The 24,631-nt window shown below is 46.4% G+C and overlaps 1 protein-coding gene across 4 annotated transcripts in view; it reads left to right on the forward strand.

Moving 5' to 3' along the window:
- The window catches only part of LOC145347618 (very-long-chain enoyl-CoA reductase-like), an 87,524-nt gene that overhangs the window by 44,199 nt on the left and 18,694 nt on the right, over positions 1-24,631 (forward strand). For 2 of the 4 annotated variants that reach the window (XM_080195250.1, XM_080195252.1), the window contains exons 2-5: positions 7,809-7,859; positions 8,321-8,372; positions 11,536-11,580; positions 23,797-23,900. In XM_080195250.1, coding sequence (XP_080051376.1) covers positions 7,809-7,859; positions 8,321-8,372; positions 11,536-11,580; positions 23,797-23,900 — 252 coding nt within the window. Of the gene's footprint in view, positions 1-729; positions 781-7,584; positions 7,860-8,320; positions 8,373-11,535; positions 11,581-23,796; positions 23,901-24,631 lie in introns of those variants that run through there. The other 2 variants (XM_080195251.1, XM_080195249.1) reach the window with 2 other exon arrangements.

Raw genomic sequence — 24,631 nt, forward strand, 5'->3', positions numbered from 1 at the left:
CCAGAATTATCTCAACTGAGTGGTTTCAGATTCCCCTCCTCCCAGACCAAAACGACGTTTTTACGTGTAAATATACACTAGACGCGTCTTATTCCATCGATTTGGTCTAGTCGAGGGAAACCCCCGTTATAATTCCAGATCCCGGACGAGCCCCCAATTGTGAGAAACGGTCAGATACTCACTTTATGATCCCCCCCCTTGAATCAAATACACGGATGAGTTCAGCTAACTGTCGGTTTATTCGATCTTGCAAGAAAGGGTGCCGTCCCGTGGGTACACACACCTTGCTTTACACAATCTTAGTTTATATACATTTTTCCTAGATAACAATAGGACAGCCCTCCTTTCTTTATTGGGTACCACTCCTTAATCTCTTTACTGAGTGATCTCCTCCCTTGTTGACATCCCATTAACTCTAATCCAATCACCCCTTTTAAGGCTTAAATCGTTTTACCTCTCATCAATTCAGCTAACTCTTTTTCATTGTCCCGTAAATTGCTTACCCATTTATTTTATATGGTGTAAATCTCTTTTAGGCTATGCTGAAGACCCCGAGCGCCTGCCAGTCTCATGTTTTTTTTTTCTTCTTTTTCTGCGTGTTTCATCATCTGCTGGTCTTAGCGTTTAACCCCTCAGGTTACACTAACGGTTCTGTCATGGTTTCCGCCCCAGATGGCTTGACTCAAAAATTACACTACCGCTACCATCCCTCACACTCTCTCTCCACTACATAAGGAATGTTGTTCGGGGAATGTGTGAGTTAAGGGGAGCAACGTGGTGGTAAGAAACTTTTTACATTCATTCGTGAGACATGGGCGTCGCTGGCTGGCCAACTTCTATTGCCCATCCCTAGTTGCAACTGTGGCTCTGGAGTCACATGTAGGCCAGACCAGGTAAAGATGACAGATTTCCTTCCCTAAAGGACATTAATGAATCAGATGGGTTTTTCCCGACAACCAACAACGGTTTCACGGTCATCAGTAGATTCTTAATTCCAGATATTCTTTATTGAGCTCAAATTCCACCATCTGCTGTGGTGGGATTCGAACCTGGGTTCCCAGAACATTAGCTGATTTTCTGGTTTAATAGTCCAGTGATAATACCACTAGGCCATTGCCTCCCCTAAAATGGTGGAATATCACAAAGGTACTGATCATCAAGACTGAATCCGAAAGATAAAGGGTGAAACGTTAGCTGAAGCTTATTCAGAGTGAGTCACTGCTCAAAGCAGGTGCAGTGAAAAGAGATACAGCTGTAAACATAGGTCTTAGCAAAAACATAGACCCAAACAAGAGAGAGGCTAACAATGAGAGTGAGCACACTCAACACTGAGGGTGAGACACACTGAACAATGAGGGTGGGACACACTGAACAATGAGGGTGAGTGCACTCAACATTGAGGGTGAAACACACTGAACAATGAGGGTGAGACATACTGAACAATGAGGGTGAGACACACTGAACAATGAGGGTGAGAAACACTGAACAATGAGGGTGAGCGCACTCAACATTGAGGGTGAAACACACTGAACAATGAGGATGAGACACACTGAACAATGAGGGTAAGACACACTGAACAATGAGGGTGAGCACACTCAACATTGAGGGTGAAACACAATGAACAATGAGGGTGGAACACACTGAACAATGAGGGTGAGACACACTGAACAATGAGGGCGATACCCACTGAACAATGAGGGTGAGACACACTGAACAATGAGGGTGAGACACACTGAACAATGAGGGTGAAACACACTGAACAATGAGAGTGAGACACACCGAACAATGAGGGTGGGACACACCGAACAATGAGGGTGGAACACCGAACAATGAGAGTGAGACATACTGAACAATGAGGGTGAGACACACTGAACAATGAGGGTGAGACACACCGAACAATGAGGGTGGGACACACCGAACAATGAGGGTGGAACACACTGAACAATGAGGATGAGACACACTGAACAATGAGGGTGAGACACACTGAACAATGAGAGTGAGACACACCGAACAATGAGGGTGGGACACACCGAACAATGAGGGTGGAACACCGAACAATGAGAGTGAGACATACTGAACAATGAGGGTGAGACACACTGAACAATGAGGGTGAGACACACCGAACAATGAGGGTGAGACACACCGAACAATGAGGGTGGGACACACTGAACAATGAGGGTGAGACACACTGAACAATGAGGGTGAGACACACTGAACAATGAGAGTGAGACACACTGAACAATGAGGGTGAGACACACTGAACAATGAGGGTGAGACACACTGAACAATGAGGGTGAGACACACTGAACAATGAGGGTGAGACACACAACAATGAGAGTGAGACACACTGAACAATGAGGGTGGAACACACTGAACAATGAGAGTGAGACACACCGAACAATGAGAGTGAGACACACTGAACAATGAGAGTGAGACACACTGAACAATGAGGGTGAGACACACTGAACAATGAGGGTGAGACATACTGAACAATGAGGGTGAGACACACTGAACAATGAGGGTGAGACACACTGAACAATGAGGGTGAGACACACTGAACAATGAGAGTGAGACACACTGAACAATGAGAGTGAGACACACTGAACAATGAGGGTGAGACACACTGAACAATGAGGGTGGAACACACTGAACAATGAGGGTGAGACACACTGAACAATGAGGGTGGAACACACTGAACAATGAGGGTGAGACACACTGAACAATGAGGGTGAGACAGACTGAACAATGAGGGTGAGACAGACTGAACAATGAGGGTGAGACACACTGAACAATGAGAGTGAGACACACTGAACAATGAGGGTGAGACACACTGAACAATGAGGGTGAGACACACTGAACAATGAGAGTGAGACACACTGAACAATGAGGGTGAGACACACTGAACAATGAGGGTGGAACACACTGAACAATGAGGGTGAGACACACTGAACAATGAGGGTGGAACACACTGAACAATGAGGGTGAGACACACTGAACAATGAGGGTGAGACAGACTGAACAATGAGGGTGAGACACACTGAACAATGAGAGTGAGACACACTGAACAATGAGGGTGAGACACACTGAACAATGAGGGTGAGACACACTGAACAATGAGAGTGAGACATACTGAACAATGAGGGTGAGACACACTGAACAATGAGGGTGGAACACTGAACAATGAGAGTGAGACACACTGAACAATGAGGGTGAGACACACTGAACAATGAGAGTGAGACACACTGAACAATGAGGGTGAGACACACTGAACAATGAGGGTGAGACACACTGAACAATGAGGGTGAGACATACTGAACAATGAGGGTGAGACACACTGAACAATGAGGGTGGAACACACTGAACAATGAGAGTGAGACACACTGAACAATGAGAGTGAGACACACTGAACAATGAGGGTGAGACACACTGAACAATGAGGGTGGAACACACTGAACAATGAGGATGAGACACACTGAACAATGAGGGTGAGACAGACTGAACAATGAGGGTGGAACACACTGAACAATGAGAGTGAGACACACTGAACAATGAGAGTGAGACACACTGAACAATGAGGGTGAGACACACTGAACAATGAGGGTGGAACACACTGAACAATGAGGATGAGACACACTGAACAATGAGGGTGAGACAGACCGAACAATGAGGGTGAGACACACTGAACAATGAGGGTGAGACACACTGAACAATGAGGATGAGACACACTGAACAATGAGGGTGAGACATACTGAACAATGAGGGTGAGACACACTGAACAATGAGGGTGGAACACACTGAACAATGAGAGTGAGACACACTGAACAATGAGGGTGAGACACACTGAACAATGAGGGTGGAACACACTGAACAATGAGAGTGAGACACACTGAACAATGAGGGTGAGACACACTGAACAATGAGAGTGGAACACACTGAACAATGAGAGTGAGACACACTGAACAATGAGGGTGAGACACACTGAACAATGAGGGTGGAACACACTGAACAATGAGAGTGAGACACACTGAACAATGAGGGTGAGACACACTGAACAATGAGGGTGAGACACACTGAACAATGAGAGTGGAACACACTGAACAATGAGAGTGAGACACACTGAACAATGAGGGTGAGACACACTGAACAATGAGGGTGGAACACACTGAACAATGAGAGTGAGACACACTGAACAATGAGGGTGAGACACACTGAACAATGAGGGTGAGACACACTGAACAATGAGAGTGGAACACACTGAACAATGAGAGTGAGACACACTGAACAATGAGGGTGAGACACACTGAACAATGAGGGTGGAACACACTGAACAATGAGAGTGAGACACACTGAACAATGAGGGTGAGACACACTGAACAATGAGGGTGGAACACACTGAACAATGAGAGTGAGACACACTGAACAATGAGGGTGAGACACACTGAACAATGAGGGTGGAACACACTGAACAATGAGGGTGAGACACACTGAACAATGAGGGTGGAACACACTGAACAATGAGGGTGAAACACACTGAACAATGAGAGTGAGACACACTGAACAATGAGAGTGAGACACACTGAACAATGAGGGTGAGACACACTGAACAATGAGGGTGGAACACACTGAACAATGAGAGTGAAACACACTGAACAATGAGGGTGGAACACACTGAACAATGAGAGTGAAACACACTGAACAATGAGGGTGGAACACACTGAACAATGAGGGTGAAACACACTGAACAATGAGAGTGAGACACACTGAACAATGAGAGTGAGACACACTGAACAATGAGGGTGAGACACACTGAACAATGAGGGTGGAACACACTGAACAATGAGAGTGAGACACACTGAACAATGAGAGTGAGACATACTGAACAATGAGGGTGAGACACACTGAACAATGAGGGTGAGACATACTGAACAATGAGGGTGAGACACACTGAACAATGAGGGTGAGACACACTGAACAATGAGGGTGGAACACACTGAACAATGAGGGTGAGACACACTGAACAATGAGGGTGAGACACACTGAACAATGAGAGTGAGACACACTGAGCAATGAGGGTGGGACACACTGAACAATGCGGGTGAGACACACTGAACAATGAGGGTGAGACACACTGAACAATGAGGGTGAGACACACTGAACAATGAGAGTGAGACACACTGAACAATGAGAGTGAGACACACTGAACAATGAGAGTGAGACACACTGAACAATGCGGGTGAGACACACTGAACAATGAGGGTGAGACACACTGAACAATGAGAGTGAGACACACTGAACAATGAGAGTGAGACACACTGAACAATGAGGGTGAGACACACTGAACAATGAGAGTGAGACACACTGAACAATGAGAGTGAGACACACTGAACAATGCGGGTGAGACACACTGAACAATGAGGGTGAGACACACTGAACAATGAGAGTGAGACACACTGAACAATGAGAGTGAGACACACTGAACAATGAGGGTGAGACACACTGAACAATGAGGGTGAGACACACTGAACAATGAGGGTGAGACACACTGAACAATGAGGGTGGAACACACTGAACAATGAGAGTGAGACACACTGAACAATGAGAGTGAGACACACTGAACAATGAGGGTGAGACACACTGAACAATGAGAGTGAGACACACTGAACAATGAGGGTGAGACACACTGAACAATGAGGGTGAGACACACTGAACAATGAGAGTGAGACACACTGAACAATGAGAGTGAGACACACTGAACAATGAGGGTGAGACACACTGAACAATGAGAGTGAGACACACTGAATAATGAGGGTGAGACACACTGAACAATGAGATTGAGACACACTGAACAATGAGGGTGAGACACACTGAACAATGAGGGTGAGCGCACTCAACATTGAGGGTGAAACACACTGAACAATGAGGGTGAGACAGACTGAACAATGAGGGTGAGACACACTGAACAATGAGAGTGAGTCACACTGAACAATGAGGGTGAGACACACTGAACAATGAGGGTGAGACAGACTGAACAATGAGGGTGAGACACACTGAACAATGAGGGTGAGCGCACTCAACATTGAGGGTGAAACACACTGAACAATGAGGGTGAGACACACTGAACAATGAGAGTGAGACAGACTGAACAATGAGGGTGAGACAGACTGAACAATGAGGGTGAGACACACTGAACAATGAGGGTGGAACACACTGAACAATGAGAGTGAGACACACTGAACAATGAGAGTGAGACACACTGAACAATGAGGGTGAGACACACTGAACAATGAGGGTGAGACACACCGAACAATGAGGGTGAGACACACTGAACAATGAGAGTGAGACACACTGAACAATGAGGGTGAGACACACTGAACAATGAGGGTGGGACACACTGAACCATCACACTTCTGTATCTCTCCCCTCTCACCTTAAACCTATGTCCTCTAGTTTTATACTCTCCTACCTATGGAAAAAAATATTGACTATCTAGCTGATCTATGCCCCTCATTATTTTATAGACCTCTGTAAGATCACCCCTCAGCCTCCTATGCTCCAGAGAAAAAAGTCCCAATCTATCCAGCCTCTCCTTATAACTCAAACCATCAAGCCCCAGTAGCATTCTATTAAATCTTTTTTGCACTCTTTCTAGTTTAATAACATCCTTTCTATAATAGATATTCCAAATGTGGCCTTACCAATGTCTTGTACAACTTCAACAAGACGTTCCAACTCCTGTATTCAGTGTTCTGGCCAATGAACCCCAGCATGCTGAATGCCTTCTTCATCACTCTATCTACCTGTGATTCCATTTTCAAGGAGCTATGAACCTGTACCCCTGGATCTCTTTGTTTTGTGACTCTCCCTAATGCCCTGTCCTTAACTGGGTAAGCCCTGCCCTGGTTCAATCTACCAAAATGCCTCAAATTTTTTCTTTTCAGTTAAACAAGTAGAAGTTTGTAGCCTTATTCTCTTAGTGAATTATTGGGATTTAAAATGTTTTCTACTTTAAAAATGACTGGTCCTTAACTAGATCGGAATGAAATTTGGTGGTCTCAACTAGGATTGTACCAAAATTTGGGAGTCTGATCTGGGGTTGTGACACTAGTTAATGGGTGTCCTGGGAAAGGGGCAGTTAATGGACCTCACGTAAAACATCAGTTTGTTTATGTAATGCAGAGAAAAACGTGTTGATATGTATGTACAATATTCATCCAGCCACACTCGCCCGCAATGCGAGATATTTTGAAATGATTGGTATGCCGGTCTTGTTACAATGCTTTGCTCTGAGATTGTGGTGCTTGTAATGGAAGGTTTTACATTCAGTGTTTGTCATGAGACATATTTCTGGGGGATCTTGTTTTCTGCGACTATTACGAGCCATTAGTTTGAAGGGTGAGTTTGCAGGCGATGAAACAGCTGGATTAAGAGATAGGGAACAGCTCGATTATAAGCGAGTGTGATGGAGTGCTCTCTCTGGGGTGTTAGGTTACAAGGCCATTCCCATCAGTTGGGTTGTTCTATCACGCTCCTGTCATGATACCTTTTCGCACTTCTCGCTGACTGGGAATGTCAGGGGCATGCGTGTTGGCCACTTCCTCCAAACTTGTCCTGCTGAATTCTTTGTGCAACCTTTTAGGTTTTGCTGGAGTGCCCGCTGAAAAGCAATGGCACCAATGCAGACGATAGACTTAAGCACTGTGTTTACTGTGCCCAGCTTAAAGAAGAAAGCAGTGACTGCTGCCGTCACACAGCAAGCCCGGGAGTCCTCAGTCACAACTAAAAAAGTAAAATCCTTTGTTTTCTTTGAGGTGGAAATCCTCGATGCCAAGACCAAGGAGCAACTCTGCTTCCTCGACAAGGTGAGATCCGAAACATTACTTTAAAAAAATAAACCTTCCGCGTGTAGTTGTAGCCATTGCGCAGTTGATTTTACGAGATGTTAAATATTTGACCCATTTGTCCTTTGATAAGTGGAGGCCCTCGCTTGAGTATGAAGGCATTTGAGATCTCCGTTTATTTTTATTCAAAATAAAGTGATAAATTGATTTGAAGGACGTTTTTGAAGTGACTCAGTTGATGTGGGTTAAACTATGTCACAAAGAATGAAGCCAGGATTAGGTGCTTTGCAAAATCCTGCCTTTGCAGCGCAGGGGCAGGGGGATGTATTTTAGCTGCTGTTGTATCCCTCAACATCAGAGGGTCATTGGTACAGTTCAGGCCCTTTCTCCTGAAATCTGCACTACAATTGTCCCAATCCCTTTCTCTTTCAGGTTTGCGGTATGTGGAGCTGCTAACTGCATTTTGTTTGCATCTTATTCAGGTGGAGCCAAATGCCAGTGTGGGTGAGATAAAATCCATGTTCCATAAGTCATGTAAGTCAAAGCACTGGAGGAGACTTTCCACGAAATCCCAACCCTCGTTGTATTTGAAAAGACTTGTTTATTTTTGCCTTTGCCTTATCCCTTGCTTCATTTTCTTCCTGCTGAAACCCAGTTTAATTTACTGCTGCGTTGTTATTTTTAGCCCAGTTCTTTCTTTTCCCCCTCGCTACATGGAATTGGGGTGGTTTGCAAAGCAAAAAGCGTTGTGGAGGTTGTAAATCATTCCAGTCAAATCCTCTTGGACGGCTGACAATTCTTGGATCTGGTCTATTTATTCCTCCCTCCAGCAGCTGCCCTTGGGGATAAATTTAACAATGGTTATCAGGAGGATGAGAGCGGGGGAACCTGATAGCTGGAAAGCGGAGAAACAAACAGAGGGAAAAGTAGTGAAGTAGCAATGTCCGAACTTCAGATAGGAGGTAGATTGGACATAGAGCTGGGATGTATAGGTGGCACAGTGGTTAGCACTGCTGCCTTACAGCACCAGGGACCCGGACTCGACCCCCAGCTTGAGTCAATATCTCTGCAGAGTCTGTGGGTTTTCCCCATTACTGCGTGGTTTCCTCCGGGTACTCCGGTTTCCTCCAAAAGGTTGGGTCCATGGCTGTGCTAAATTCTCCCTCAGTGTACCCGAACAGATGCCGGAGTGTGGCGACTAGGAGTTTTTCACAGTAACTTCTTCGCAATGTTAATATAGGCCTACTCGTGACATTAATAAATACATTTAAAAAAACATTCTAATTAGGGAGCAAAGAAAGAGATTTGCAGTCAGAGCTCACGTGTGGACTAAAGATACAGGGCAGGATTTTCCAAGCCCATTGGCGGGCGGGCTGGGAGACAGGAGGGTGGCAGTAAGCTGGCGAAAGGCATGAGGGGAGCCCGTTACCTTCCTGCCACCCTGGTATATACACAGTAAGAAGCCTCACAACACCAGATTAAAGTCCAACAGGTTTGTTTGGTAGCTAAAACCACTAGTTTTCGGAGCTTTTGCCCTGGCATATTGCCACTGGTGGGAATCTTGGAAGCGCGGCCCACTCACAGAGCCACGCGAGCGGCCAATTCGGGACCACTTCCCACTCCTGTGGCCTCTGAGGGATTGTTTCTATTGGCTGGGGAATCTAAAACACGGGGGGGCACAGGACAAGGGGCCGATCACGTGGACTGAGCTGAGGAGAAATGATTTCGCTCAAAGGGTTGTGCATCTTCGGAACTCTCTACCCCAGTGGTGTAGTCGATCCTCCATCGTTCAATCCATTGAAAGTTCAAAGTTTATTTATTAGTGTCACAAGTAGGTTTACATTAACACGGTTGGACCATACCATGCATGCCTGCGCCTGCTACGACTCCCATGGTGGGCAGGACGGGCAAATTCCACCCTGGATCCTCAGAAAAGACAGACTTTGAGGGGAAAATTTTCTCATAAAGTTTTAAAGTTTAAAGTTTATTTATTGGTCACAAGTAGGTTTACGTTAACACTGTAATGAAGTTACTCTGAAAATCCACTAGTCGCCACTTTCCGGTGCCTGTTTGGGTGCACTGAGGGAGAATTTAGCATGACCAATGCAGCCAACCAGCATATCTTTCGGATTGTGGGAGGAAACCCATGCAGACATGGGGAGAATGTGCAGACTCCGCAACAGACAAAGCAGGGAATCGAACTCGGGTCCCTGGTGCTGTGAGGCAGCAGTGCTAATCACTGTGCCACTGTGCCATCCCGTTAAGGTTGGGATAGAGAGATGTTTGGTCTGTCAGGGAATTCAGGGATAGCGAGAGCAAGCAGGAAAGTGGAGTCAAGGCTCAGGATTGTATTGAATAGTGGAGCAGGCTGGATGGATCGTATGGTCTACTCATAGAATCCCTACAATGCAGAAGGAGGCCATTGGGCCCATTGATCCGCACCAACAACAATCCCACATATCTTTGGACTGTGGGAGGAACCTGGAGCACCAGAGGAAACCCATGCAGACACGGGAAGAATGTGCAAACTCCACACAGAGAGTGACCCGAGTTGGGAATGGAACCCAGGTCCCTGGCGCTGTGAGGCAGCAGTGCTAACCACTGTGCCACCATGCTGCCCTTGATCCCATTTCTTAAGCACTTATATAGGATAATCCAGATATCAGGAGGACAGAGGCTGTGGATATGATAAATGAAATTGAATGCAGAGGAGTGTGAAGTGATGCATTTTTGAAAAAAGAATGAAGTGAGGCCACAGGAACGAAATACAACCATTGTAAAGTAATGGGGGAACAGTGGGACCTGAGGTGGGAGGTTTATGGACATGGATCTTGAAGGGCAAGCTGAAATATCTGTTTCAAAAAAGCATATTGGACCTTGAGCTTGATAAACAGAAGCACAGAGTATAAGATCAAGGGAATTGTGGAAAACCTTTATAACCCATTGGATTGGTCTCATGTGGAGTGTTGTGGACCATGAATGTCTCAACATTGGAGAAGGTGAGGAGGATATTTACTAGAACGTGACCAGGGATGAGAGACTTGGCTACTTGGGGAGATTAGTGCAGCAAGAATTGTCTTTCGAGCAAACACAGTTAAGGGGAGGTTTAGTAGAAATGTTTGGAATTGTGAGAGGTTTTGAGAGAAAAGGGGGAGAAAATGTTTCCATTTGTTGGAGGGTCAGTGATGACCAAAGACCTAGATTTAAGATAATTGTCAAGATCTCCTGGAGGAAGATGAGGAGAATAGTTCTTACACAGTGAGTTGTTATAATCTGGAATGTCCTGTCTGGAAGCAGCTTCAAGGGTAACTTTGAAAAAGGAATTGGATTAGTACTTGAAAGGGAAAAATGTATAAGGCTGTTGGTAACGGGGGTGATATAAAATGGGCAAGAAAACGGTATAAAATGGGCAAGAGGAACAGTATAAAACGGGCTCCAAGAGTTCACTCAGGGCACTGCCAGGGCCTGATGCTCCTTGTTTCTTGTCAAATGGCAGCCTCTGTCAGTATTTAACCAGATTATGTGAATGTTGCTGACCCGGTGAAAGTGAGTTTGGGCGGTCAGTGGTCTGACTGCTCCTGATATGAATCGTGTCCCAGTGGGAAATCTGGACTCCTTGATCTCCAATCAATCCATTCCCAAAGTCACAACATCTTCACACTAACGGATCAATCCTATTTCTGCATTTCCTTTTCAGACCCTCAGTGGTATCCAGCAAGGCAATCCATCAGATTAGATCCCAGTAAGTACCTTGTTGCTATGTATAATCTTCAATTATATTTATTGATTGCACTTTAAATTATTCCAACTTTTACAATGTTAGTTTAGAATTGGTCACTTAACATATGTGGAGCTAACTTTTACGAGGAATCACTCTTCCCTTTCCAAGATCGAACCTTGGGATTCCCTCCAGCCTTCCCCGGATTCCTCAATGATTCCGACCTGGCAGGGTTTTAGTCTTGTCTCCTGAGACTCTGTTGCCCAGGATTCCTGACTGCACGCCAGCCCCGACACACACACACACACACACACACACACACACACACACACACACACACACACACACACACACACACACACCTTCAGCCCTTCAGCCTCTGCTGAGCAGAACACCACAGCTCCAGAAGGTGACCTTTGCCCCAGTGACCTGCAGCATAAAGTCACCAATCTTCTGTCATCTCAAGGATTCTCCCAAGGAATTCTCCATTCCCTGGAGCAGTATTCTTGCCGCTCGGAGCTTCTTCTTTCCTTGCTCCTTTCCCCCAGCGGTTCCCACAGACAATCCCTTCTCCCTAATATAAAAGCAAATTGCTGCGGATGCTGGAATCTGAAACCAAAAGAGAAAATGCTGGAAAATCTCAGCAGGTCTGGCAGCATTTGTAAGGAGAGAAAAGAGGCTGACGTTTCGAGTCCAGATGGCCCTTTGTCAAATAGCTTTGATAAAGCATAATCTGGACTCGAAACATCAGATCTCTTCTTACAGATTTGATTTGATTTATTATTGTCACAGTGAAAAGTATTGTTTCTTGCACGCTATACAGACAAAGCATACCGTTCATAGAGAAGGAAACGAGAGCATGCAGAATGTAGTTACGGTCATAGCCAGGGTGTAGAGAAAGATCAGCTTAATGTGAGGTAGGCCCATTCAAAAGTCTGACAGCAGCAGGGAAGAAGCTGTTTTTGACTCGGTTGGTACGTGACCTCAGACTTTTGTGTCTTTTTCCCAATGGAAGAAGGTGAAAGAGAGAATGTTCGGGGTGCGTGGGGTCCTTAATTATGCTGGCTGCTTCTCCGAGGCAGTGGGAAGTGTAGACAGAATCAATGGATGGGAGGCTGGTTTGTGGGATGGAGTGATGCTACCAGACCTGCTGAGATTTTCCAGCATTTCCTCTTTTAGTCTCTTCTTCCTGTTGGCTTCTTCCCCAGTTTCCTCTCAGACCTCTCCATGTCCCCTCTTCCCTGGGCTCCCTATCTTTTTTAAATTTGATTTGATTAATTATTGTCACATGTATTTGTACACAGTGATAAGTATTACTTCCTGCGCGCTATACAGACAAAGCATACCGTTCATAGAGAAGGAAACGAGAGAGTGCAAAATGTAGTGTTACAGTCATAATTAGGGTGTAGAGAAAGATCAACTTAATGTGAGGTAGGTCCATTTAAAAGTCTGATTGCAGCAGGGAAGAAGCTGTTTTGGGTTCTATCTGGATGCCCTCTTTTAGGATTGATCCCTGTTCCCTGTCTGAGATTCCTGTCTGAAATGGTCACTCTCTTCTGACCACAAGATCCAGTTACTCTTTTGCACATTTTCATATTGTTCCTTTACACAGGCTCACTGATCTTTGACCCAGAAAGCTCTGAAACGTGAGACTGTGCATGCTCCGTCCCCTCCCAATCCGCACATCCATGGAAACTCCCAAGACTGGCTGGGACTTGTAGTTCCTGACCCAGCGACCTTGTAACACCCCTCAGCCCCTCGGCAGGAGCTGTGAGGGTGGGATTGGTATGGGTGGGGTACTTGGGTGATGATGATAAGGTGACGTGTTTAATATTTTAAAGACCAATCTTTGAACTGGCTTCATCGGAGCGGGGATCCGGCCTCAAGCACTAGTCATTCAGGCCATTCCAACCATTGAAAAGGAAGTGAGGGGGCGATCGTACCAAAAGACTAAATGCCGAACGAACATGTAAAATGGAGACAATCACACTCATTTTTTGGGTGAGCTCCCAGGCGCTATCGTATGGCGCATAGAAAATAAAATCCCAAAAGTGATTCTTGCCAGCAGGAGGAGTCTATTCTTGCCAGGAAACCGGCTGCTGAGCTCTAGGGGCACCATTGCATAGGCGCACTGATTTCCCAGTGCACTGTGACGACTGCGTCCGGGAATTACTCATGGCAAATTAACTAATGAGTACTTAATATTCCCGTCCCGGGAGTGAGGCTGATTTCACTGGCAGAACGGGGCCAGTAACATTGTGAGGGGTGAGAAACTGCGCGGGAACTGAGTTCTTCACCTCTTGCTCAATCTCACTGGCTTGCCACGCTGATTGACCAGAGGGGGAAGAGCTGGTTAGATTTTGACCCCTGAGGATTTAAAGGTAACTCACAGCTGTTAATGTTCAGTTCCAAGGAGGTCATTGCTGCCTTGGAACTCGCGACCGCAGAATCTCATCTCATGACCCTTTCCCCCTCCCCCCTGTTTGGCAAGTCCTACTCCAAAGGATAGCATCAGGGTGGTAGCAAGGGATGATATTGGAGCCAAGGAGCAGAAAGTGGAATCGTTGTGGGTGGAGATTAGGAACAGCAAAGGGAGGAAGATGCTGGTGGGTGTCGTCTATAGGCCCCTGAATAATGATCTGGAGGTGGGGCGGGCTGTTAACGCGCAAATAAGAGCGGCGTGCAGGAATGGGATGGCCGTAGTTATGGGGGATTTCAATCTACATATTGATTGGTCAACCCATGTTGGACGCGGTGGGCTCGAGGAGGAGTTCTTGGAATGCTGCCGGGATAGTTTCCTTGAACAGTGTGTGTTGGAGCCGACGAGGGAGCGAGCTATCTTGGATCTGGTGTTATGTAATGAGGCGGGTAGAATCAGGGACCTTGCGGTGAAGGATCCTCTGGGGGAGAGTGATCATTGTATGGTGGAGTTTCTGGTGCAGATGGAGGACGACAAAGTGGGTTCCCGGACACGCGTCCTTTGTTTGAACAGAGGGGAGTACGGTAGGATGAGAGAGGAATTGGCGAATGTGGACTTGGGGAGCGCGTTGGAAGGTAGGTCTGCTGTGGAGCAGTGGAGGATTTTTAAGGAGGTCTTTCTTGGTGCTCAGCAGAAATTTATTCCGATGGTCAAAAAGGACCGTAGGAGGAGAGGTAATCAGCCATGGATAACGAAGGAGGTGAAGGAAAGTGTTAAATTAAAAGCGGAGGCATTTAGAGTAGCTAAGAGTAGTGGGCGAGAAGAGGATTGGGAGAGGTTTAAATGTCAACAAAGATTGACAAAGAAATTGATAAAGAAGGGTAGGATAAACTATGAAGCTGGGCTAGCGCTTAATATAAAAAAGGATAGCAAGAGTTTTTATAAGTATATAAAAAGGAAGAGGCTGGCTAGGGTGAACGTTGGACCCTTAGAGGATGAGAAGGGGGACTTAGTGGTAGGGGATGGGGAAATGGCTGAGGTCTTGAAATAACTTTTTTGTTTCGGTCTTCACGGAGGAGGACGTGAATAATTTGCCGGGTGTTAGAGATAGAAAGGTGGTAGGACTGGAGGGTCTAGATGACATTACTGTTACTAGAGAGGTGGTGCTAGACAGACTGGAGGGGCTGATTGTGGACAAGTCCCCAGGACCGGATGGAATGCATCCGAGGGTTCTGAAAGAAATGGCAGAGGTGATAGTGGATGCCTTGGTGGTTATTTTCTAGACGTCGCTGGATTCTGGGGAAGTGCCGGAAGATTGGAAAGCAGCTAATGTTACGCCGTTGTTTAAGAAGGGTGCTAGGCAAAAGGTGGGGAATTATAGGCCGGTTAGTTTAACGTCAGTTGTAGGTAAAATGTTGGAATCCGTCATCAAGGAGGAAATAACGAGGCATCTTGAGGGGAATTGCTTGATAGAGCAGATGCAGCACGGTTTCGTTAAGGGGAAGTCGTGTCTGACAAATTTACTTGAGTTCTATGAGGATGTGTCTAGAGCAGTGGATAGAGGAGAGCCGGTGGATGTGGTCTTTCTTGATTTTCAAAAGGCGTTTGACAAGGTACCTCACAAGAGGTTATTGCAGAAGGTCAGGGGACATGGAGTTGGGGGTAGGGTGTTAGCATGGGTAGAGGACTGGTTGTCAAATAGGAGGCAGAGAGTAGAGGTCAATGGGTGCTATTCGGATTGGCGGTTGGTGACTAGTGGAGTGCCTCAGGGGTCGGTGCTGGGGCCTCAGCTATTTACCATTTATATAGATGATCTGGAGGAGGGAACTGAGTTTATGGTGTCAAAATTTGCTGATGACACCAAGATTGGTGGAAAGGCAAATTGTGCGGAGGGTGTGGAGAGTCTGCAGAAGGATCTAGATAGGCTGGGCAAATGGGCCAGGAACTGGCAAATGGAATTTAATGTTGGCAAGTGTGAGGTGGTCCACTTTGGTAGGAATAATGGTAGGAAGGATTATTACTTACATGGAGAAAAACTGCAGCAGGCGACGGTGCAGAGGGACCTTGGGGTCCTTGTGCATGAGTCGCAAAAACCCAGCTTGCAGGTGCAGCAGGTGGTCAGGAAGGCGAATGGGATGCTGGCCTTCATAGCGAGGGGGATTGAATATAAAAGTAGGGAGGCCTTGCTGCGGCTATATAGGGCATTGGTGAGGCCGCAGCTGGAGTACTGTGTGCAGTTTTGGGCGCCGTACTTACGCAAGGGTATTTTGGCCTTGGAGGGAGTGCAGAGGAGGTTTACTAGGCTGATGCCGGAGTTGAGGGGGTTGAGCTATGAGGAGAGGCTGAATAAACTAGGCTTGTACTCGTTAGAGTTTAGAAGAATGAGGGGAGATCTCATTGAGACGTATAAGATGATGAATGGGATGGATAGGATAGAGGTGGAGAGACTCTTCCTACTCAGAAAGGACAGTAGGACTAGGGGGCACAGCCTCAAGATAAAGGGGGTGCGGTTTAGAACGGAGTTGAGGAGGAACTTCTTCACTCAAAGGGTGGTGAATCTCTGGAATTCTCGGCCCGTTGAAGTGGTGGAGGCTACCTCGCTAAATGTTTTTAAGACGCGGGTTGATGGGTTTTTGATAAGAGAGGGGATTAAGGGTTATGGGGAGAGGGCGGGAATGTGGAACTGAGCCACGACAGATCAGCCATGATCTTATTGAATGGCGGGGCAGGCTCGAGGGGCCAGATGGCCTACTCCTGCTCCTATTTCTTATGTTCTTATGTTCAACGCAGATTAACAGACTAATCCCTTGAGCAGTGAATTCACAAATTCAAGGACATCGATGGACTGATTTGCAATGAGTCAAATTACCTTAACAGCTGTTCTGCTCACTTTACTCATATGTTTAGGGCTGTTTAATTTCCACAGAGGTTTATTTTTAATGCTTTGACTGATTTCGTTACCAACCTGAAATAAGGGAAAGGCAGACCTGCATTTATATAGCACCTATCACAACATCTTGGGATACATTCAATCAATAACTTTTTCTTTGACGTGCGTCCACTGTTGCATTGTGACAGTCTCAACTTTGCAAACAGCACAGGAAGCTAATGACAGAGGCTCACGAGGAAGAATGTTAATATCTGTACCCTTAAAAAACTGGAGTGTTCCTTCTTGCAAATGTGTCGAGACCTGGAATAGGGTGGAGCTGGGGGGGGGGAGGGGGGGGGGCAGGAGGGTGTGATTGTGTTGAAAGCTGCAATTAAGTATGAGTGAACCCTCCATATCAGCAGGTAATGCAACAAGGTTAACACCGTGATCTGTGTTCTCCAAAAATTGGAATTTAGTAGAATATTCAATAGTAACTTTCAAAAGAAAATCGGATATAAATATTAAAGGTGGCACGGTAGCACAGTGGTTAGCACTGCTGCTTCACAGCTTCAGGGACCCGGATTCAATTCCTGGCTTGGATCACTCTCTGTGTGGAGTCTGCACGTTCTCCCCGTGTCTGCGTGGGTTTCCTCCGGGTGCTCCAGTTTCCTCTGACAGTCCAACAATGTGCGGGTTAGGTTGATTGGCCAAGCTAAATTGACCCTTAGTGTCCCGGGATGTAGAGGTTAATGGGGTTGTCTGGGGTTGTGGGGATAGGGCTTCGGGGGTGGGGGGATTGTTGTTGGTGCAGACTTGATGGGCTGAATGGCTTGTAGGGTTTCTATGAAATGGCTGAAAAATAATCACTTTCAGGGAAAAGAGCAGAAAAGTGAGGCTTTCCTTTCAAAGAAATGACATAGGCATGATGGGCCGAATGGTTTCCTTTTGCAGAGCGACACCATAGCACAGTGGTTAGCACTGCTGCTTCACAGCTCTAGGGATCTGGGTTCGATTCCCGGCTTGGGTCACTGTCTGTGTGGAGTTTGCACATTCTCCCTGTGTCTGCGTGGGTTTCCTCCAGGTGCTCCAGTTTCCTCCCACAGTCCAATGATGTGCGGGTTAGGTTGATTGGCCACGCTAAAAAAATTGCCCCTTAGATGCGCAGGTTAGAGGGATTAATGGGTAAATGTGTAGGGATATGGGGGTAGGGCCTGGGTGGGATTGTGGTTGGAGCAGACTCGATGGGCCGAACGGCCTCTTTCTGTACTGTAGGGTTTCTATTTCTATGATTCTATGCACTGTGTGATTCTATGTATGTCAGCTTTGGTGACTGGAGGAGATTTTAGTGTCTGCTTCATCCCTAATTGGGGTAGTTATTATTTACAGTAGAACATAAAAATGAGAGTGGGAGTAGGCCATTAAGCCCTTTGGGCCTGTTCCAGCATTCAACAAGACCTGATCTTGGCCTTCACTCAATTTTGCTGCCTCCCCTTCCATTCCCAGGACTCTCTCATTGATGGAGAACCTGTTTTCCTTGAATATACTCAATGACCCAGCCTCTGCTGGGACAGAGAATCCCAGTTTAAGGCCCTTTGGGAGGTGAAATTCCTCCACAAATCAGTTGTTTTGAAGCCAAGTGAAGCCTTCACTTGGACCCGAGCTATTTCTCCCAGCTACATCAACAATGTGGCTCTCTTTCAGAAGAGAACTATTTGCAGGGGATGAAGGGATTGAACATGGTGCCTTACTGACTTGCAACTGACTCGGTTACCATGCACTGTTTATCTACCTTAATAGTCCTGGAATGTCAAAAATGCTTCCCATTGAAAGAATTTGCTTGCAGGGGAATGTGTGGTGTCTAGTGGATGTGACATTGAGGTCTTGGTCACCGAGCTGAAACTAATATGGGTTAATTTGCACTCCAGACGGCCACCCACAATGACCAGGCTGTGTACGGCTGGGTAAAACATTAGCCTGCAAACCCTGATGGGCTGGGGACTCAGATATCGGGGGCCCTCGCCTGGAGGGGCTGGGTCTAACTCTCCACCCTTTAAATGTCCACCATTCACCTGCAAGGCTTAACAGTGAGCAGCTGTCTATTCAACTGGGGGAGCATCGCAATTGTCCTCCGTGTATTTAAGTTTATTAGTGTCACAAGTAGGCTTACATTAATGCTGCAATGAAGTTACTGTGAAAATCCCCTGGTCGCCACACTCCGGCTCCTGTTTGGGAACACTGAGGGAGAATTTAGCATGACCAATGCAACTAACATGTCCGTCTTTCGGACTGTGAGAAGAAACTGGAGCACCCAGAGGAAACCCACGCAGACATGGGGAGAACATGCAGATTCTGCACAGGCAGTGATCCAAGCTGGTAATTGGACCCGGGTCCCTGGCACTGTGAGGCAGCAGTGCTAACCACTGTGCCACCGTGCCACCCTAACATTTAATTTATACATGCCTGCATTGCTGGAGGATTAGATAGCAGTCGGAACCTTTCCAATTCCCTCTTCCTGGTCAGGGACACTGATCCCAAAGGTAAATCCTGGACTGCGGGGGACAGGCTAGGATGTTCTTGGTCCTATGGGACATAGGGACATCACGGTGACAGAGGGAGGTTAGTCAACTGCTTTGGTTCAGATTGTTTCAGGAAGGAAGCATCAACATTTCCAACAGAAAAGGAGAATCTTCAACTCAAAATGCCTTGCTCCCAAACAAGCACTTCTCAAGTGCAGTCACTGTTGCAGTGGGGCAACACAGTGACACAGTGGTTAGCACTGCTGCCTCACAGCGTCACGGACCCGGGTTCAATTCTGGCCTGGGGTCACTGCCCGTGTAGAGTCTGTATGTTCTCCCAGTGTCTGCGTGGGATTCCTCCGGCTGCTCCGGCTTCCTCCCACAGTCCAAAGACATGCAGGTTAGGCGAATTAGCCATGCTCACTTGCCTCTTAATATTAGTGGGATTAGCAGCATAAATATGTGGGGTTACGGGGATAGGGTGGGATTGTTGTTGATGCAGGCTCAATGGGCCAGATGGCCTCCATCTACGTTGTGGGATTCTCTGATGATGATGATAACACCACAGCCGATTTGTGCACAGCAAGCTCCCACAAACAGCAAATGAGATAATGACCAGATCATCATTTTTTTGTGGTGTTGATTGAGGGAAACTAGGACAATGGGGGAGGACTCTCCTTCTGCATGCCAAATAATCCCACAAGATCCTTCACATCCAGCAAAGCAGCTGGAGGGGACCTCAGAGTAACCCAACAAAATGGCATCTCTGACTGTGTCGCTCTCCCTCATTCTGCACAGGAGAGTTAACTCAGACTTTTGTGGCCAAATCTCTGGAGTGGGAGTTGAACCCATCATTTTCTAACGCAAAGGCGAGCAAGTGAGCCACAGTTGACATCTCATTTCATCCTCCTGCTTTTTCCCCAAATCCTTTGACACTTTTGTCTTGCTATTTCAAATATTTATCAACTCTTTTCTGAGCCACTTTGCTTCTATTGCATGTTCTGGTTAAACCCCCACATGCGCTATCAAACCTTAGGAAATGTTCATGTGTTTCACAGTGCTTGTTGATGAGTTTCTGTACTGGTTGAATGGGTTAATACTATAGAACATTCCAGAGAACGAATTTGAGGCAGGTTGGCTGGAAGACTTGTCTCTGGTGCTTTGCTGATGATATTTTAAAAATGAGCAAAACCAAAATAATAGCCTTGTCCATCACCCTGTCCCATGCCCCACCCATGCCACCCTATGCCACCCCATGCCCTGAACAGATGTCCCTCTATTCAACCTAATTTGCACATCTCCACGGCCCCTTTTTAGCTCCTGTGACAACTTAGTGCCAACTCCTGGTAGCCTATGCCCCCCCACTTCATTTCTTTATTCATTCAAAAGTTGCCCGCTTCACTAGTTAGGCCAACATTTATTGCCCACCCCCAATTATGACCGAAGCCCAATCCATCAGGCAAACCAGACTCCCGTCCATTGACTCTGTCTACACTTCCCGCTGCCTCGGGAAAACAGCCAGCATAATTACGGACCCCACGGCCAGGAAAAAGATACAGAAGTCTGGGATCATGTACCAGCTGACCCAAGAAGAGCTTCTTCTTTGCTGCCATCGGACTTTCGAATGGACCTACCTTTTAAGTTGATCTTTCTCCAATACTATAAGTCTATACAGTATTCTCTATGACTGTAACACTACATTCTGCACCATCTCCCTTTCTCCTCCCCTATGTACTCTATGAGCGGTATATTTTTTCTGTATAGCACGCAAGAAACAATACTTTTCATTGTATCCCGATATTTGTGACAATAATAAATCAAATCAAACCAAATCAATTGCCCTCAAGAAGGTGGTGATGAGCTGCCTCCTTGAGCCAATGCAGTCCCTGTGATGTTCGGGAGAAAGTTCTAGGATTTTGACTCAACGATGGTGATAGAACGGCGATATAATTCCAAGTTAGGATGGTGTCTGGTCTGGAAGGGGACTTTCAGGTGCTGGTGTTCCCATGTGTCTGCTACCCTTCTCCTTCTAGATGGTAGTGGTCATGGGTTTGAAAGGTGTTGCCCAAGGAGCCTTGGTGAGTTCCTGCAGTGTATCTTTTTTTATTAGTTCATGGGATGTGGGCTTGCTGCCTGTGCCAGCATTTACTGCCCATCCCTGAGGGTATTTAAAAATCAACCACATTGCTGTGGGTCTGGGATCACATATAGGCCAGACTGGGTAAGGACCACAGATTTCCTTCCCGAAAGGACATTATCATAGAATCATAGAACCCTACAGTGCAGAAAGAGGTCATTTGGCCCATCGAGTCTGCACCGAACACAATCCCACCCAGGCCGTACCCCCACATACTATACCCATTAATCCCTCTAAGCTACACATCCCTGGATACTAAGGGGCACATCTTTAGACTGTGGGAGGAAACCCGAGCACCCAGAGGAAACCCACGCAGACACAAGGAGAATGTGCAAACTCCACACAGACAGCGACCCGAGCCGGGAATCGAACCCAGGACCCTGGAGCTGTGAAGCAGCAGTGCTAACCACTGTGCTACCGTGCTGCCTCATTAGTGGATCAAATGGGCTTTTATGGCAATTGATAATGGTTTCAAGGCCATCAGTAGATCCTTCATTCCAGATATTTTAAAGTTGAATTCAAATTTCTCCTTCTGTCGTGGTAGGATTTGAACCCAAGTCCTCAAAGCATTTAGGATTTCTGGCCTTTTCTGCTATTTTTGCGATGCCGGAGAATCTCACTGGCATCACTAACCATGGGGCCACGTGTATATTAATTTCCCTGCACTGCGGAATGCTGAGTTCTCTGGGAGAATTTGAATGTTCTCATGAACCACGCAGATGCTATCAACTTGAAAAACCAGATTGTGGTGGTGTGTAGTTTTGGTTTTGGAATGGTGTGAGGAGTTATGTGAGAAGAAGCAGCCTGGACGTTGTGTAACAATTACTAAAGAATATTTATTAAACTAAAGAAAAGACAAATACACATGACTAGGACTATAAGACAATTAAATATATGAACTAATAAATATACTCATACCATTTACCTAAAAGTTACCCCTTGTTCCAAAATATATACATCTGTGATTCCTGAAATCCTTAAGATTTTTCCATTCCCAAATAACATGCAAATTAATTTATGAGTCAAATCCAGCTGATAGATACCAAACAATACAAGGAGGTGATTAAGTCTGAGAAATGTCTTTTCCTGACCCTGTGAAGATATTTAAACTACCTTTACAATGGTTTCTACTCTGCCTTCAATCTAAAAATTCTTAGATATTAAAAAGAGCTTTCAGACTCTTGGCTGTAAAAGTAACCTCTCCAGTTCTTAAATGTTATAATGTCTTCTTGGCTATTAGATGTTAAACTAGCCTGCCTGCTCCTGCACATACTGGTAATTATACTTTAGTTCCTCTGTGATTCTCCCCTTTGTGCATTTGGGCTGTCTGCATCTTTCACACACTATGACTCTCAAAATTAGCATCTGTATATCTCTAGTGATCTCTTAGTCATCTAGGTAAGCTGTTTCCTGATGGTAGCTATTTACACCTGATTAAGTCTGCTAATCTCGATGAGGAGAAAGGTCGTATCTCATCGTCCCCTTTGAATGCCAGCTACTGCTGTCGCTAGGCAGGTCCATAACAATGGCCAAAGATACCAATAATGAATCCTTGTTTATATCTTCAAGTATTAAATCTTATTTTTATATTCAAATTAAGCGGAATGAGAGTAGTGAAGTGAAACTGAACACTGAAGGCAGCACAGTGATGCAATGGTTAGCACTGCAGCCTCACAGTTTCAGGGACCCTGGATCGATTCCTGGCTTGGGTCACTGTCTGTGTGGAGTCTGCTCCATGTCTTCCCCGCGTCTGCATGGATTTCCTCTGGGTACTCCAGTTTCCTCCCACAGTACGAAAGACGTGCTGGTTGGGGTGCATTGGCCTTACTAAATTCTCCCTCAGTGTACTGAAGCAAGTGCTGGAGTGTGGCGCCTAGGGGATTTTCACAGTAGCTTCATTGCAGTGTTAATGTAAGCCTAAAAGCAGATTACTGCGGATTCTGGAATCTGAAACCAAAAGAGAAAATGCTGGAAAATCTCAGCAGGTCTGGCAGCATCTGTAAGGAGAGAAAAGAGCTGACATTTCAGATGACCCTTTGTCAAAGCTCCTTTCTCTCCTTACAGTTGCTGCCAGACCTGCTGAGATTTTCCAGCATTTCCTCTTTTGGTTAATGTAACCCTAGTTGCGACACTAATAAATAAACTTAAACGTATCTTTCCTCTTTGGAACCTGGGTTTAGATCCAGAGAGGTAACTGCAATTTTACATTCTGAATTTCGATTTGATTCCCGTTCTGGGGTTGAGTGCATCTCGATATCACTGACCATCTCTCTCTCTCTAATATCGGTTCATTCCACAGAGGGAAAGTGCGTACGGGATGACGAAATCCTGCAGACGCTCCCAGTTGGCACAACTGCCACCTTCTACTTCAAAGATTTGGGGCCACAAGTGGGCTGGACCACGGTGAGTCTTCCTTTGATCGATCGACCATCGCCAGAAAAGAGTGCGCCGCGTTCTTTCTCTCTATCACCTCACTCGCCATTCCCCCCCAACCTTCCACCACTCCACCCTATCGCTCCCCTTTGCCCCCCTGTCCACCACCCCGGGCGCTGTTCCGTTCCCTCCTGTTCCCCGGGCGGTGGCAAGGACCATCGATTTGGGAGATGCGGGCAGGGCCGAACAGGAAGTGGGAGGAAGGGACAAACGGTGACGGGAGTGGGGGCCACTGAGGGAACCGGGAATGTCGGAGGGGAATATGGGGTCGGGAGAGAGCGGAGAGGTGGGGTACCAACAATGGGAGGGAATGGAGAGCGGGAGGGAGTCGTAGTGGGACGTGACAGTGCCTGAGGTGAACAATGGATGCGGAAAAGTGACACCAGAAGTTGGAGAAGCCAGACACATCCTGATGGGCAGAATGGCTGCTGAGTTCCTGGTCCTGTTTAATGGCAGGAACGAGAGGGGTTCCTTTGTCCACCAGGGACATTAATGTGCTCCAGGTTCAGGAGGACCTGTATCTGCGGGCAAAACATGGGCAGATAGCCAGTAAAATACAAAGTGTTGGCTGAAGATCTATAATGGCAGTGGAAGCTGTTTCCACAAACAATATGGGGAACAAAGGGATTTGGACAGGAGGCACTGGGGAACAAGGAAGCTGCAAGGTTTTGGAGAAAAGAGACACAAGGAGCAGAAAGGAA

This window comes from Carcharhinus amblyrhynchos, chromosome 9 (assembly GCF_965287045.1).
Source record: "Carcharhinus amblyrhynchos chromosome 9, sCarAmb.v2.hapA, whole genome shotgun sequence".
Classification (NCBI taxonomy): Eukaryota; Metazoa; Chordata; class Chondrichthyes; order Carcharhiniformes; family Carcharhinidae; genus Carcharhinus; species Carcharhinus amblyrhynchos.